Genomic DNA, 17,166 nt, shown 5'->3' with positions numbered 1-17,166 from the left:
TTGTGGATGCATATTGTCATTGCTGAATATTTACTGTTTAATTAGCACTCACACTTATTACAGAATTGTTAACCACTAATTCTAGAAATACAACAAATAACAAAATTAAGAAAGTGAAAATTTTTTAAGCACCTTGCACACATCTGCAGCTACTGAGTGTTGGCTAATTTAACAATGGTTACAAGTTATTTAGAAAGGAGGCCATGGGGCTAAGCCTTTCATTCAGCCCAGGAGTCTGTAATCAGAATACAAATATAGAGTCTAGGAAGTCTGTCAATTAGATAGATGCTTCAGCTTTTATTTAAATTTAAGTCAGGTATTCAAGATAAACACCCAAACTAACCTGTTTATTTTTTTCCTAGGTGTAAGTACATATACAAAATACATAGTGATGTAAAGAATAAAAAATCACTCTCAAGAAGTACTTAATTCTATCCCTCTTTGGCTGTTTTAAGCTCTTTGCTATTACACAAGACAGTGATTAAATTATAGAACTACATAGTTAGGCAAATCATCACTGGTATTTTGAAATGTTTGCAAACATTTCAAACATAAACCCAGTACATTGACAGGGAGTAATCCCTACATGCCACAGTCTTATTTACTCAACTTTTCACCAGTCACTGAGAATTGTTTCTTAAGCCAGAGAACGTTCTGTGTAATTGTATATGGTCTTACATCACTGTGTGTCTCAAACCTGAAGTCAACCATAAAAGTAGCTTAAGACAATCTCTTTGTCACCAAATTGAAGGAGCTGAAGAAAAGAGATGGACAGGACACAAGTTTTTTTTTTGATAGGCTGTAAGTTATAGAACAAAGTCCATTTCATTGGAAGATTTTGCCAATGCTGTGTGCTGCATCAATAAAAGTTAGCCATTATGTGATTAATGTTAACCACTGGGTTCTCATGTCCTCACAAAAGTGAAATACTACTCTATTTCCAGCATATGATGTATATAATTACTGTAAAAAATCTACCTTCCTAACTTGACAACAACCATAATTCATCTGAAATGAATAGAATGTTTTAAAAGATATAAACCTAGAATTCAAAACACTTTTTTTTTTTTTTTTCAAAAGAATATATATCAATAACATAGTGCAAGGCAAAGAAGAAGATCATTTCCTTACCAATGACTCTATATACTGAGATGAATACCAAAGTCAACAGTATAAAAGCTGTATTCCATGTCCAGATAGCAGGATTTACAGCTGAAATTCCTAGGAACATGAAGATAACCGTTTCTGCTCCACTGGCCAACATTTTCATGGTATACCTTACAGTTGTAGCAGATTGTTCAGATATGTTAGCCTTGACGTATTTCTGACAGCAAATGCCACAGAAAGTTATCCTGGAGGGGGAAGGGAGTGGGACAAAAAAAAAAAATTGTTCAGAAAATACTAGTAACAATATTATTTCTATCTAGTCTGTCACATGGTGACAAAAACTCACCATTAATTTCTAAGGAAAAATACACTTGGAGGCTATTCTACTGTCTAATCTGGTTAAAAAGCACATCTCGAATATTCATCTTGAGGTGATCCCGAAAAGTCTGAAGACAGCATTTCTTTAGATCATAAAATACCTCAGTTTCTTCTGTTTTTCAGGATACCATGCTGTTTTACATGCAAAAGTTTAATTCTTGTTTACTTTAGCTAGAAACTTAAATTATCTGTTTGCAGTATGAATTTCAAATATTGAATATACTCACTGGAACATCTACAATGACACAGGGGTACTCAAGCTAAAACAAAGTTTAGGCAGACCTAAAGAGAACAGTCCAGAAAGTGAAAGCAGCAGATAATGTCTGTCATAGAGTGCCTTCGAAAAGCACTGTTTTACACACAAATCATGGAGAATGGAAAACTGTTAAATATGGAAATATTATTAACAACAAAAAGGAAAGAATCAAATATATATTTTGACAAAGATATTATCATGTTGCACAGCAAATACTGGAAATTTGCTTTCCTTTTTGAAGATGAATAATTATGGTATTTGCAAACTATAATCTACTGCAGTGTGAGGATAGTAATATTTAGCATAAACTTTATAAGTGTTGCATTCTGTAGCCACCCTATATAATTTATGTCTTTCCTTTTAATGTTTATTGAAACTATATTCCCTTCTTAGCCCCTTCACAAACAACAATAAAAAGGGACTTACGCAAGGATAGAAGAAAGAGAAAGCATCTCTGCTGTGAGGTAGGACAGGTAGGAAATAATAAACACAAATCCAGGTTCAATGATTCTAACATGCTTGGTGAAGCGGCTGACCAATGAGAGCAGGAATGCAAACAAAATGCCAACCAGTGTCCCACCCAGGCTCACCACAAAGAATGACACTGAAATAAAAAAAAATAATTATTAAAAAAAAGTTTTGAAGTAGTCCTTCTATTGTAAGGCCAGCAAATCAGAAAATTTTGGAGGACACTTCAAAAATAATTTCTAAAATGCAACAAAATGAATTCTTTTGAGTACTCAGTAGGGGAACAGAGCACTCTCAGCATCCTGTAGGAAAAAAAAAAAAAAAAAAAAAAAAAAAAAGTTTATTTATTTATTTATTAGTTTCTGTTAAGCATCATCATTTTAGGCTTATTCAAAACCCACTGAATTTCTTTGAACAATTCTTTTCCCACTGTTCCATAAACAAATGCTTTTCAAAAAGCATGTTATGGAGTATGCCAAAGTCTCTGTTAGCACATTAATTCATAAGATAATGTAGTATCTTGTCATGCTTAGAACTGGAAAGAGTAACAAAAAATTTATGCAGCTAACATTGCTTTACAGCTACTGGCAAACATTAATTGATGGTAATTGCTATGATGAGGAGTAAGAAAGCATATATGCAAGCTCATCTTTCATAGAATGAAGAAAAGTTGTGGGCTGGAACTAAGGACATGTTATAAAATACAAAGAAAATATGAATATCTCTCAAGTCTGATGGTCTTAACAGCTGAATTCCACATCTGTTAATTCTCTTCAGAAGAAAACAAATCTGATTGAATTTCACAAATGTTCAGGAATATTCACTTATTTATTTTCTGAAAATATTCTTACATCTCTTCTTACATTCTCATCTTCTTCATATATGCCACAAGAACATGGGAATGCAAGTGGCAAGGGTAAGTGCTGAAAAAAACAGTTTCTGATAGCATAATAATATTTGGTTTAAAAGTCTTCATATGTACATCAGTGATATGATACAGAATTCAATTCTACACACCTATGCCTTTGACACATTCAATTCCCGTCACTTTCTCTGGTCCTAGTCGAACAAAAGTTTCAAACACATTATACAGCACCTGAAAAGAAAAGTAGACTGACTTAGTATTTGTGCCTGAATTAAGCCTATTAAAAACATCTCATTATGGGCCCCAACATTATGAATTCTGAAATTATGTAAGACTGAGGGAAATTTTGTGTGGAAAGAGATTTTGCAGATTTTTTTTTAATTTTGCAAAATGGAAAAGATGCAGGGGAACAGAAAGAAATAAAAATCCCAACGCAACATTTCTTATTTAAATAGAATTTGTATATTTTAGAAGTATTGTTACATCTATGTGCCTGTGGGTTTTCCAAGGCACTTCTCATTCTAAAATTCAAGTGTTTGGCAAAAGACTTTTTTTTTTTTATTATTTATTGCCTGCATTAGATAAATAAGATAGTGAGATTATAACAATCATAGAATCACAGAATCATAGAATTGTTAAGGTTGGAAAAGACCTTTCAGATTAACTGGTCCAACCATCACCCTACCACCAATATTATGTCCACCAAATTGTGACCCTAAGTACCACCTCCAACCTATCCTTAAAAACCCCCAGTGATGGTGACTCCACTGCTCCCCTGGGCAACCCATTCCAATGCCTACTACTCTTTCTGAGAAGACATTTCTCCTAATTTCCAACCTAAACCTCCCCAGCACAACTTTAGCCCATTCCTTCTATCACTAGTTATCTGCGAGAAGAAGCTGACCCCCAGCTCCCCACAGCTTCCTTTCAGGTGGTTGTAGAGAGCAATAAGGTCTCTCCTGAGCCTTCTCTTCTCCAGACTAAACAATCCCTCAGTTGCTCCTCACAAGAGTTGTGCTCCAGGCCCTTCACCAGCTTTGTAGCCCTTCTCTGGGCATGTTCCAGGGCCTCAACATCCTTCTTGTAGAGAGATGCCCAAAGCTGAACACAGGACTCAAGAGGAGAGCAGAGAGAGTACAGGGGAACGATTACCTCCCTAGTCCTGCTGGCTACACTATTCCTGATCCAAGCCAGGATGCCATTGGTCTTGGCCACCTGGGCACACTGCTGGCTCATGTTCAGCCAAGCATCACCCAACACCCTCCAATTCCTTTTCCTCTGCACAGCTTTCCATTCACCCTGCCCCAAGCCTGTAGCGTTGCATGGGGTTGTTGTGACCAAAGTGCAGGACCGGCAGACCCGGCACTTGGTTCTGTTGAACCTGCTAGTGTCCTGAACAATTCAAAATCTGTCCTTGGGAAGTCCAAGGCAGCAGTTAACAAGATATTATTAATAAGATGTTAATAAGATACTGGACTGCAGTCAGTTTAACATACACAAAATATGTTGAAGATAAAAGAAATATGTTGAACATAAAAGAGAATAAACTATAATAATTCTATTAAAGCTTTTCAAAAATTGGTAGTGCTGAAAGTAAAGAAGTCATCCATTCCCTGCCTGAAGAAGTTTGTATGAGCATCATTCCTGACAGGTGCTTGTCTATCTTATTCTTAAAGACCTTCAGTGATAGAGTACTTTCTGTGGCTTTCTCACCGTTTGTTGTTGCAGCTAAACTCATTAATTCTTACCATATTTACCATTTCTTTCACATTTATTCATGCTTTTTTCTTCTGTGACAACTGTCTACAACATATTTAAGTTTAAAAAGTGTCACATGATCACTTTTTTCTATCCTCCAATATTCTCTTATTCAATGTAGACAATGCTAATTGTTTCAAACTTTCTCATAGGCTATGCTTTCTCTTGTTCTTGCTTACTGTTCTCTTCTGCAATCTTTTCAACAAGCAATCAAACATTTTTTATTATTTATAGTTATTGTTTTTATTCATTTCACAGTGGCAAAAACTCATTTCCTTCTGAAAACAAATGATGTTGATGTATCAGTTCATCAGGAGTTTATTTTAATATTTGTTTCTGGAAATACCTGCAAAGTGCTAATGACACTGATATCTAAAGGCAATTATTTTTTTTTCTGGAGGCCCCAAATGACATTTTCAAACTCTGGTTAATTGTCAGGCTGCTGTCAGTGATGTTGCAGCACCCGGGACGCAAAAAATTAAGTCACTGAGACTGGTGGACATTTGGTATCTTCCTCTGGAGATATACAGGAGAAAGGATAGGAGATGAAGCAAGAAGAGAGCTAAAGGTGTATAACAACTCAATTTTACATCAGCTTTCTGCCATCAGACTTACTAGATCCCCTGTCCACTAGGATTGTACTACAGAACCAGCTGCTATTTATTCTGAGAAAAAAATTACATGAAAAGGTATTTCAATCAAAATAAAAACATGAGTAAAAATTTGGGATTGTTTTAAGTTTATTTTTCTTTCTCTCTAAAAGGAAAACACAAACAAACAAACAAACAAACAAAACAGAAACTAACATAACCAAAACAAAACAAACCTTAAACTTTCTGAAATGTCTCACCATTTCCCCCAAACTGTGTCTTTGTTATTAATCTGTTTGATAAACACCTGACTGGAGTAAAAGAGAACAGGCACAAGCACTTCTCCCAAATCCATATCTAAGGTATGCACATGATTAATGGACATAAAGAAAATAGGCAAAAGACTATTTATATTTTTAAAAATCCCTAGAGATAATTTTGGTAAATCATGAAAGCCATACTTAAAACAGGAAAGGCAAAAAACCATACATACCTAAAATCTGGTTTTAAATTTTATTGTACTCATCTAACCCAAGAATGTGACTTAGAGGCTCCCAATGCTCTTATTATGAAGAACATTATGAAGGAATATTCTTATTATGTGGCTTACAGGCTCCAAACAGCTTTCACGTTTGAATATAAAATCTCTGCAATATCATAGTTGTAAGCAAGACAGAGAACAACATGAACTAGGCTAGACTAGCCCATGAATAGATACACACTTCAAAGTAAGAAACAAACAAACAAACAAATGCTGTAGTTAGGGTGATGTTGGGATATATTAATTTACTTACCACAGTTACAGCATCATTCAGAAGAGATTCTCCAAAAACAATGATGAATAGAACTTCATTGACATGGACTTCTTCAAACACTGCCAGAACTGCTACAGGATCCACAGCTGCAATTAAGCTGCCAAACAGGAGGAAGTCCAGCAGTCCACTCCCCAGGTTGCCTTCAAAAACAAAGTAAGCAAAGTATAAGCAGAGTCAGCTCTTCATTATCTGTAGTAATGAAGTAATGACAGACTGTTATATTACAGATAATGCAAAATCCTTGAAAATACTAAGGCACAGAGTGGTATAGACACTACTTAACACGTCCATCATGGTGTTACCTTGTGTTCTACAAGATTTGTTGGATCCAGAATTGTCTCATCTTGCTCAGAGTTGATTCTGGAACCAATACAGCCCTATTATGGCAAGGCACCTGAAATAAGTGTTTCCAGACCTACACTGATGTTGTATTTATGTGCCATATTTTTTGTCTAACTTAAGTAAATTATCTTAGTATAACTGAGAACTGAAAAGGTGGCTAGAAGAATATACCAGTATTCCTGAAGTAAATCTTCTAAAATACTTCATGCCACTTCAGGCCAAATTTACTCTTGCTCGCTAAGTGACTGCTACACTAAGAAATACACTCAGTGCAATTAAGCAGCACTTCTGGCTTCCTTAGTCAAATGTACATGTATTGATAGCTGCAGTTGAACCAGCTTTTCCCAAATTATGATCCATGAAGCCATTATTAAATTGTGTACAAGTGGACCATAGAAATAGATGAATAACTAAAATGTATAATCTCAATATGTGTGTGTTTTAGCCTATGAGAAATTTCAAAAGGTGTTTTTTGACAATGATCTCAAAGGTTTTGGAACTGCAAGGATCTGGTGACAAAGGAATACAGTATTTATTATTTTTTTTAATCTTTAGTTATTAAGGTTAATTTGGTCAGCTATGGAAGCAGGCAATATATGCAAACAGAATGAGGCATGCATCACTATCACTTTAAAAGTAACCGGAAAGGGAAAGCCACAAAGACAGCTTTGCACAACTGCTTATAGGTCTTGCAAAATTTACTGTCTTCACACAATCAAAGGTGAGATCTCAGTCCTTTTTATCTGAGGAACAGATTTCTTGAAGGGTAGAGAACAGGAAAAAATCTTCTGTGTTCATTAGTGGATGGAGGGAGAAACGAGGTTCACTAAGAGGTGATGAAGTCCAAAATTATATGAGAAAGAACAGAAAAGGAATATGTTCAGATTTCATTCATGTGAACACAGTACAGAGGCCCACAACTAAAGTTAATAGACAGTTGTATCATGCATGATTTATAAAGTGTGGGGATAAATTCATCTGATTAAATTATTTGGAAGAACGAGTCAGGCAATGAACAACCAATAGCCTTAGACAAAAGATTAGAATTGCCTGTAAAGTATTTCCAGAACAACATGGCCACGCCCTTAGTAGGAACTCTTACAAGATAGTTTTTCAGAATGTTTAGTCTTTGGAAAGTAATTGGAGGAGAAACTTGATTCCAAATATTTTTGTTACTAAATGCATAAGCGTATTTACTCAAGAGAAGGACATGGGAAGCCAGAGATAGGAATAGAGAACGCCCTGTGGTACACAATAATAGGCAATAATCTGGGGGAGCTGCAGAAAAACATATTCTCTCAGGGACTGAAGGCACTGAAAAGAAAAACTCACAGTTTGCACAGACATATAACTACTCAGTATTTTCAAAAACAGAGATAGTTTTGTTCACGTTTGGACATATGGGGCTGAGAACGAGGAATGAATTTTTCCATTTTTTTGTGTGTGAGAGGGTAGTTGAAGCACTGAGATGAAATCTGTGCCAAAATTTCTGAGAACAGCCTTGAACCTAAACCTAAATAAGGATTCCATCAAGCATTGTCCTTTTCTGCCATGCTTAAGGAAGGACAAGCCCAATGACTATAACTATCAGGTATCAGGGTACAATAGAACATAAGCTTTTAAAATAAATTGGCTCACTGAGATTGCTTATCTTTTTTATACGTTACCAATTATAATCATTGGTACATTCTTTGAAGAGCTGCAAAGCTAGAAAGCAAATATTTATGGAGAAGTTGGGACACATCTATAACTCCTACAAAACAGCGTCATGAAGCATGGGGTTGCTAAATGAGACTTGTAATTAGATTAATAATAAAAGTTATCTACACGTGATACATGGCCATTTCTTCCTCCAGATCACTGGAGTCTGGAGCAACTAGCTGCCAACACTGACACCTGAGCAAGTTAAGTTTGCTGTGCCCAATTTAAGACTCCCACACATGCTCAGCACATTGCTGTGATGACCTAGATTGTACGGGGAAAAAAAATTCTAAGCATTAGTCTCAACCACAATTATTCCAGTTCTATAGTAATGCTGCATGTGTTAGTTTTACAGCAGATAGAGAAGTGCAATCAACCATAAGATTTAGTATTAGATTCTTCTTTGTATCCTGTGAAAGCAGACTAGTATGGCTGTTGATTAATAGTTAAGGTGTTGAACTTTTTATTTCACTTCTAGGGAAGAATTTCTTTGTTATCACCTTCTCTCTTTCTCTTCTGTAAATTATAGTGTCTGTAAGGAGGTAGAATGCAAACTAAGAGCTGTTTTTGTACTTGTTTATGTAAGAAATCTATGTAATTGAATTTGGATCAACCACTTTTGGTATTGATGGTCAGTAAAAGATTACATGCCAATTCATGGTAAAGTTGATAGTATTTTTTTTTTCAGTACCTCTTAGTCTATAGTGGTTACACATTCCAACATATTAAAGATATTACTTTTAATATTATACACTCCAGTTACAGGAGAAGTGGTGTAGAAACAATATTTCTTAGAAAAGCAACCACAGCCTACTATGAACTCTCCTAAAAAATTAGTAACTCGGCATTCCCCTATCTTCATCATAGAAAAGTCTTGCTAAGAACAGCAAGACTTTTCACAAAGTGTGGTGCTCAGATCTTGCTGACGTCTTGGAGGCCAACACAAAACATTTAGTGGATTACTAAGTTTGTGTCATGGAGATATTTTGAAGACCTACTTACATTTGACAGAGAATGACACAGTTTAAATTAAGGACAGACTTTTTTATAACAGAAATTAGAAATCTAGTAGGTTATGGTGTACCTTGTTGGTAAGACATGTTGTGATAATATATCAATTAACACTTATTCTAAACTTTTGAATTTGTGAGGCATATCAGTTTATAGTCTACCTTGATTAACAACCTCTACATTTAATTTGTAGACCTTCATCTGTCTGACCTGTGGTGGGCACTGGATTCTCTGTTTAACTGTAAATTCAGATTTCTACTATTAAAACTAATTCTAATATTAGAACTATTAGCAAAAGTATTAGTACTACTTCTAGTATAGTTTCAGTTTTGTCATTGAAAGACTTGCATAATGATGAAGCACAATATGTAACCATCAAATACAGCTTATATATTTACTCCAGAATTGTTTAAGGACTGGGAAGAGAGCAAAGAGTTAAATGAGATTTTCATTTCAAATACAATTTTCAGAGAAACACTTGACTTTTTTATTTCACACATCATACAGAGCTTAGTGTTTTTCCTTTCATGACTTTTATCAACTTTTTTTTTTTTTTTTAAGTAATTATCATTCATTTTTTCCATAACAGGATGTTAATAAAAATATGTTGGTGATGTTTTTTAATTGTTACATGAATCTGCCAAAACAGAAGCAGCTTCGATTTTAAAGAAAGAAATCCTTGCCAAATATCAAGCACTACTATGTGGAAAATTATGCCAGTATTTAATACTGTACCCTTTGCTTAATGTTGATGTTTATGTATATATATACACATATTATATTTACATAAAATATCTTTTCCATTTCCCATTGTCATTTTTATCATTCCTCCAAACCTGTATTTAACAATAAATGTGAAATTGTGGGTGCAAAATATTGCACCTACAGGCTGAAAATGCCTAAAAACAGCTTACCTACCCATAGACGTCAATAGTGTCTGCAGTCACCTTTGATTCTTCTAAAGAAAATTTATTAATTATAAAACATGACTCATCTTGAAGTAAGGTAAATGTCTAAAATGTATTGTAACTCTGTCATAGATGTTGATATAAAGTCTAGGGTTAAATAAGAGGAATCTCACATCACCAAATTTGTGGTCTAGTTCTTCCAGACAGATATTTTTCAAATAAGGACAAGATATCCCAATTGTATGCTCAAAGACGCCAGCCCCAAATTTTGCTCCCTGTGCTTGATGCTAGGGGCAGTTTTTCAAGCTGGAAAGTGGGGCAAAACTCTACTATTTTCTTCTATAATAATCCAATAATATCTTTGTTCTTCATGACTGAATGTTCTTCTCTGCAACATCTGCAATCTCTAACATTTAAGGCCCTGAGTCATTTTTACACAACTGTGGTTAGAGAGTAGCCCCATGATTGGTTGTTGAGCCTGTCAAACACACACCTTGACATCTTGGGGCTACTCTCTCAGTCTAGGATTTCGGAACTGGTTGCCAAGAACAGATGAGCAAAGTGCACAGGCACAGGAGCACTATACTTATGCTGCTCTTGGCAACACTCAACTGTACTCTGTAAGTACGTTCTGGAACTCACTGACCTAAGAGCATTTTGTCTTGGAAGGGCTCTTGAGCTTCTCCTGTACAGAAACTAAAAACAAAGAAACACATATGATGCCTATTTCAAACACATGCAAAACACATATGTTAGTTATTGCTGTTTGAAGTGGCAGTATGTAGCTAATGTGCATGTCACATCTGCTGAAGTGAATAAGAATTACGCTTCTGTGCCTCTTCTCTGGCCTATGCCCTTATATTCTGTAGTACAATTGAGACAGAATGTATCTTACATGCATCTTACTTGGCTCTATAAGTCTTTGTTTCTAGCCTCAGAATACTAAATAGAGATGACATGCATACGTATACATTCAGCAACCAGTGCTTCCTTAATATTAGATCTGAATGACAAAAGACATTTCAATTTCACAGTAACTTTGAAGGTTTCTACCACAGCAGAAAGAAACAAGCCCCTCAGGGTATATTTTTGTCTGGACACCCATTAGGAGGATGAATCCTGAGCTTGATCCTGAGAGTCTATGCTGACATTCAGAGCAGGGAAATGCGAGAGAGACAGGTTCAAGTCCCTTCAGTGATCATTTCAGAGAAGAAATCTCAGATTATTCTGAAATTTGGTAAAAAAAAAAAAAAAAAAGATTACAAATTGCTCCAGTTATAATTGGATTTTTCTTCTAAAAAGAGTTGATAAATTGCAAGGTATCAACCTATTGTAACAGCTGGTATACATTAATATTCACAGTTGTACCTTAACAGATCAGACTTACCCATTATTCCTGTCAGATAGACACCGTAGAGGGATAAACCAGTTGTGGCAGCATTCCAGACTGTCCCAATGACAGCATACATAAGGATGGAACCAAGATTTCCAAAGAACAACCTATTTGGCATAAAATATCCAGCATCCAGAACAATGGGGGGCAGCAGATAGAAGAAAAATACCTGAGGTGTAAGGGTAAAAGAGGCAATGTGGTCTGCTGCCAATACAATGCCACCAAGGATGATACCAAGAACAATCAGCAGAGCACTCTCTGGAACCACCCGAGTGACTTTGTGGGACAAGTGGAAAACTGCAATAAAAAGGGAAAACAGCGTGTCAGAACTGGAAAGAAGAAACAATTTGCATGAACAACTGTTACTAGCTGATAATTTTGATTTCACACAAACTTCCTGCTTTCATTGCTATTAGACCCCAAAGCATGCACATGGGGTACAGCCAGTGTCAGAATCCAGAACCCATCTACCTGGAAAATAAAATAAAAAGTTGGTTTTCAGATTTTGTCCAGCAGACATTTTTAATACATATTTCAACTTATGTGAAAAAAGCATTCCACAACATTTATTTCCTCTGTGGGATTATCTTCTCCATTAAAGATCTGTTTAGGGAAAGATGATGCTCTTTGCAAAACAGTTAAGCAAGACTGAAAATAAATGGTAAAAGTGCTGGAAGTGTATGACTTTATGGTTTATTCCTATACCTAAAAACATACATCTGATATCCCAATATCCATCTTTAAAAATGATCAATGTACTGTCAGATTTGTTGGGACTGGAAAGAGGAGGAAGCCAAAAGTAGAATTAGTTTAAAGACAACGCTTTTTAAATTTCTGAAGAATATGTAGCCTGCAACAGGAGCAGAATGGAGCTGATAACATGGGAGATCACTTTTGAACTTTTACCTCAAGATCTCCCTAGTAAGGAGTTCAGTTAATTCAGAGACTTTGCTGAAATAACTGTGGTTTAGTGGTGCCTTATTCTGCAACAAACAATTTTTATAAACAGTGTCATAAAAACTATCTTACAGTAGTATGACAGATCTAGTAATAAAGGAGATGGACAGTATAAGGTATTTATTAAAGAAAAACATGTAATATTTTAATATGTAATATTTTATTTTATTTACATTTATGCATGGTAAGATTATTAAACTAGCCAATAATTAGAGGCAGAGAAAAAAATAGAGTATAAATCTAAAAAGACAAAAAGATGACAAGGTTGAAACAGAAAGAAAGTTTAAGGTGTTCAAAATGACAGAAACACAGGTAATTCGTGTTCTTCATATGATAACATGTTTCTTATAGGACATTTGTTAGGTATCAGGTAAAAGGAAAAAAATGTTGTTGTGACCCAGATGGTCTGAACCCTGGCACTTTGTGATATTCACCCAATAAATGAGAGTTTACTTATATGGCTTTCTGTCAAAGATTTGTTTTTCAATTTAGGAGGAGAATTCCACCAAAGCCCACTAAGTTTCTCCTGGCTTAAGCATTGGCTTAGAACTGTGTTGAAGCATTTACAATGTTAACGCAAATTGGCTCAAATTAGTTTGGACAAGAAGCACTCATTAAGCTTTCCAGCATCTTGAGGTATAGCAGAAAAATCTTTCCCATGCTTATGCAGAGGTCTTAGACCAGGTTAATTCAGTGAAAGACTGTTGTTTTCCCTCAGAGTCTCCTATCCAAGCATTTGTCCTAGTGAAACATTTGCTAGTTACTTTTCAGTGCTTTTTAAAGTCCCCATTCTTTAACTGTTTGTCTTCATCTTGGCTGCATCTACACAGACAATGTTAGAAGCAATGCCCATACTATAGTTGTACCAGAATAAGATAGTTCCTCATACCTGTATAACTTCCATGGAATCATCAGAAAAGAAAACATGAAAGGAAAAACAACAGCAGCCTGCCTACACCAGCATTCCCACCAATATGAGCACTATTTTTTTAGTTTTCCAATGTGCTCATAGACAAGACTTGAAAACTAAACCATGTTAGAATGGAGGTGGAGAGTGGACTTAAGAAAACAGCAATCACGCATGGAAGCAAGCAGTGTTCATTGAAGTTTGCTAACCCATGCCGATTTTTGGAATAAGCTGGGTCATGTAATCAACAGCTAAATAACACCCCACAGACACAAACACTGTGGTTTGACTTAGGTTTAAAAAAAAAAAAAAAAAAAAAAAAAAAGAAAAAGAAAAAGAAAAAAGAAAGAAAAAAATCCAATCTAGCCACTATTCTGTATGTATAAATTGTAACATCTAACTTTTCAAATGTCTTTACTACTGGTTATTCTCGATTCCTTGAATTTCCAGTCAGTACCAATTCATTTATAGCCTCATGGAGTAGGGATTATATCCTTATCCCTGAAAATGAATGTCATTGAGCTAGTCTTACTAAACATAGTCTGTTTTCCTACTCCTACATTAGCAGATAAAATATAACTAAAAGAATATGAAGTTAAAATTCAGAATAAAACTATGAAGATATTTCAGAACAAGACATTGAGAAAAAGCCAGACATTGTTCAGCTAAAAAATAATTCTCCAGAATCCTCACCTTTACTATCAAGAACCAGTTTCTCTCAGTGAGCGCTGAGAAACTAACTATATTTTGCTTATAGCACTGTCTCCTCCTAGAAGATGTATGGTCCCATGAATCACACACATCAATTGTCACATCCTTCTGTGCTCTCCTTAACACCAATCAGCTGATGAACTGTACAAGGTTTAAGTATTACCAGCAGTAAATTCTTCTTCTACTCTGTTAGTTGAGGAATGCAGGAATGCAGGCTCTGGAAAGTTATGTGGAAGTTATTGTATGAAACAAGGTTCTAGTATAGGCAAATAAGAGAGAAAAAAAAAAAAAAAAGAAAGAAAAAAAAAAAAAAGAAGTGCCTTCTCTTCTTTACATTTTGCCCAAGCAGATTCTGATCGTTAGACCATGCTTATTTTATAGTAAATGTCTAGCTAACTCTGCAGGCAAGTAGTATTCAGTCAGATTAGCAGAATCATGGTGTCTCTAAGTTAGAAACATGTAAAAGAAAAATAACACAATTGATGCAATTCAATGAAATAGCTTAAGGCAAGGGTGCAACTAGAATTTAGATCATATTTGCATTTATTTTTCTTTGCTGGCTATGTGCATAAATTATATTCAATAAAGATTGTGCAAAGTTTGTTTTGTTTCTACTGTTCTGAAAGAAATCACAAACATCAGGAAGGATAACATGCAGTGCTGCTCAGATAAACTACTCTGTAAGGGACCTAGAGGTGAAATTAAGCCTATTTTCACTGCTGTTAAAACTGAAAAGTACATGAATATCTTTTAATGAGGCAAGCACAAGAGCAAAGAAACAAAGAAAAACTGCATACAGTCCATGGTGTAAAAGAAGTATAAATCCACAGGACAGTCTTCTTATTTCCCAGAAATTTTAAAATTTATAATTTAGGATTAAACTACATTAGTCAAGGCACAGTATTTAATGAAAAAAAAATAAATTAAACATATGCCTTTAATTCAGTATGTGCTAAACCTGGTTTGAAAATGGATTGGACTGACTAATGAGTAAACTGTGTTTAAATTCAAGCTGAACATCACTGAAGCAGAAGCTTTCTACAAAGGAACAATTGCATAGTATAAACTTCCTGGGGAAAAAAAATAAAAATAAAAAATTCCTGACACTTCCTTTGAGATCCATGAAAAGAAAGGGACTGTTTTAAATGTCTAATGAGAAAGACAAAACAAATTAACAGGCTGTGATTTGCTGTCTGGATCCAGTTTCTTTTCATAGAATCATAGAATCATTAAGGTTGGAAAAGACCTTCAAATCATCTGTTCCAACCATCACCCTACTACCAATGTCACCATACTTTAAGAAATAAGTTTATTTTTACCACCTGTTAAGAATTCAGTAACTTAAATTAAATCCCGCAGTAGAATTTATGAGATTCAGTGAACTACCTATTGCTTTCTAAGGTAGAAATTAGAAAAAGATTGCTTTGGACAACGTGATTCAATGGAATAACCCTTTTCTTATACACTAAATGAAATGACTGGTATCTAATTTAGAAAGGAGTGGTTAAATATGAATTACAAATATAATAATAATAATAATAAACCATACAATTCATGCTCAAGTCACTTAATTTTTGTAGACCCACTAACAAATTTTTAAAGTAGTTTCTTCCCATATTTCTTTCCAAATTATCTCTAACAGACCTGTTCTTTTCCTGAATACTGTATTTTGTTTATCAAGAGAAACATTTCATGACTTGTATTCTAGATTTTGGCGTTTTTTTCCAGATGGAATGAATGACTGAAGATAGATTTATCACCTTCTGAAAATGATAGTGCTGCAAAAATAAAAGGCTGAAACTACCTGTTTAATACAATGTTAAATTTCTGGATTTTATATGGCTGCTCCAACACTACCTCAGCTTCATTAGTATACAGCCAGGCCTTGAAGACATTGAAAAAAAGATTTCTGATAGTAACAGGGTCTCAGCCAAACACAAAATACATGTATACTGCATGCGAACACTAAGTACCATATAATTCAGAAAAAATCAAGAATTATTTATAATAATACTAGTAATTCTCTGCTTAAATGTTTATTTGTTTAATGCACTTTATATAAAATCCAAAGAATCACAGAAGAACTTAGATTATAAACAGATTTTAAGGCCAATGTTTTCAAGCCCATGCTTTCTAAAGTTCCTGCTAAATTGTAGAAATCAATTTGCAAACACATGTCAGCACGTTACCACTAATACTGACAGGTCTAACAGCTATGCTTTTGCCAGTGGGTCAAATATACACTGCTATTGTGTTATTAGTGTATTTTTCAGTTTTGACTTTTTATTTTCACTTATATCAGATTATCATAGGAGATCATGACACAGGTGCCTCTAATTTGAGATCCAAGACTTGATTCTCTGCAGCTTGTGGGAACCCCTGCCATTGACTGAAGTAAGAGCAAACTGCTGCAACTTTTTGTAATTTTTCTTTACATCTACTTTACAGAAATGCATTCAATAGGATCTCCAAGGCAGTAAATAATAGGTTCCTGCAACAGCATCATAGAGAAGCTCCATAAGGTATGAAGAATCCACAAAGGAATATTCTACCCAAAGGGAAATCTTTCTTCTAAACATCTTCTAGCAGTTGGACTCTGTCTAGCAAAAATAAATAAATAAATAAAATCAGTTACTACCTTATCTACCTATTCATATTTTCCTTACCTTTAAGAAGTGAGAATTCTATTTAAAACTGTCTAGCTGTACGCCTTCCTGCAAGCTTTTTCAGCACTGTCTTCTGCAGATACAAGTTTAAAATAAAATAAAATAAATAAAATAAAATAAAATAAAATAAAATAAAATAAAATAAAATAAAATAATGTCAGAAATCTGAAATTTATTCCAATAGCACACATGGATAATCTGCTTTACTTTGCCTATATAATTTCACAAAGTACAATCAAATACCAGGTAGTGAACTGATCAAGATCCTAGAAAGTCTTGGTCCGTCCTTACTATGTTTGGACTCCTTGACTAAGGAATGGGCACACTGTCTAA

General features: G+C 34.8%; 1 protein-coding gene across 1 annotated transcript in view; it reads right to left on the bottom strand.

The window, feature by feature from the left end:
* Positions 1–17,166, bottom strand: part of SLC9A3 (solute carrier family 9 member A3) — a 45,650-nt gene that overhangs the window by 12,522 nt on the left and 15,962 nt on the right. The window contains exons 2-6 of the mRNA XM_032182456.1: positions 11,587–11,889; positions 6,217–6,377; positions 3,227–3,305; positions 2,168–2,345; positions 1,132–1,352 (exon numbers count right to left, since the gene is read on the bottom strand). Coding sequence (XP_032038347.1) covers positions 1,132–1,352; positions 2,168–2,345; positions 3,227–3,305; positions 6,217–6,377; positions 11,587–11,889 — 942 coding nt within the window. The remainder of the gene's footprint in view (positions 1–1,131; positions 1,353–2,167; positions 2,346–3,226; positions 3,306–6,216; positions 6,378–11,586; positions 11,890–17,166) is intronic.

The sequence above is a fragment of the Aythya fuligula genome, chromosome 2 (genome assembly GCF_009819795.1).
Source record: "Aythya fuligula isolate bAytFul2 chromosome 2, bAytFul2.pri, whole genome shotgun sequence".
Classification (NCBI taxonomy): domain Eukaryota; kingdom Metazoa; phylum Chordata; class Aves; order Anseriformes; family Anatidae; genus Aythya; species Aythya fuligula.
Note: the sequence above shows the minus strand (reverse complement) of the source record. Positions and strands in the feature narration are given on the sequence as shown.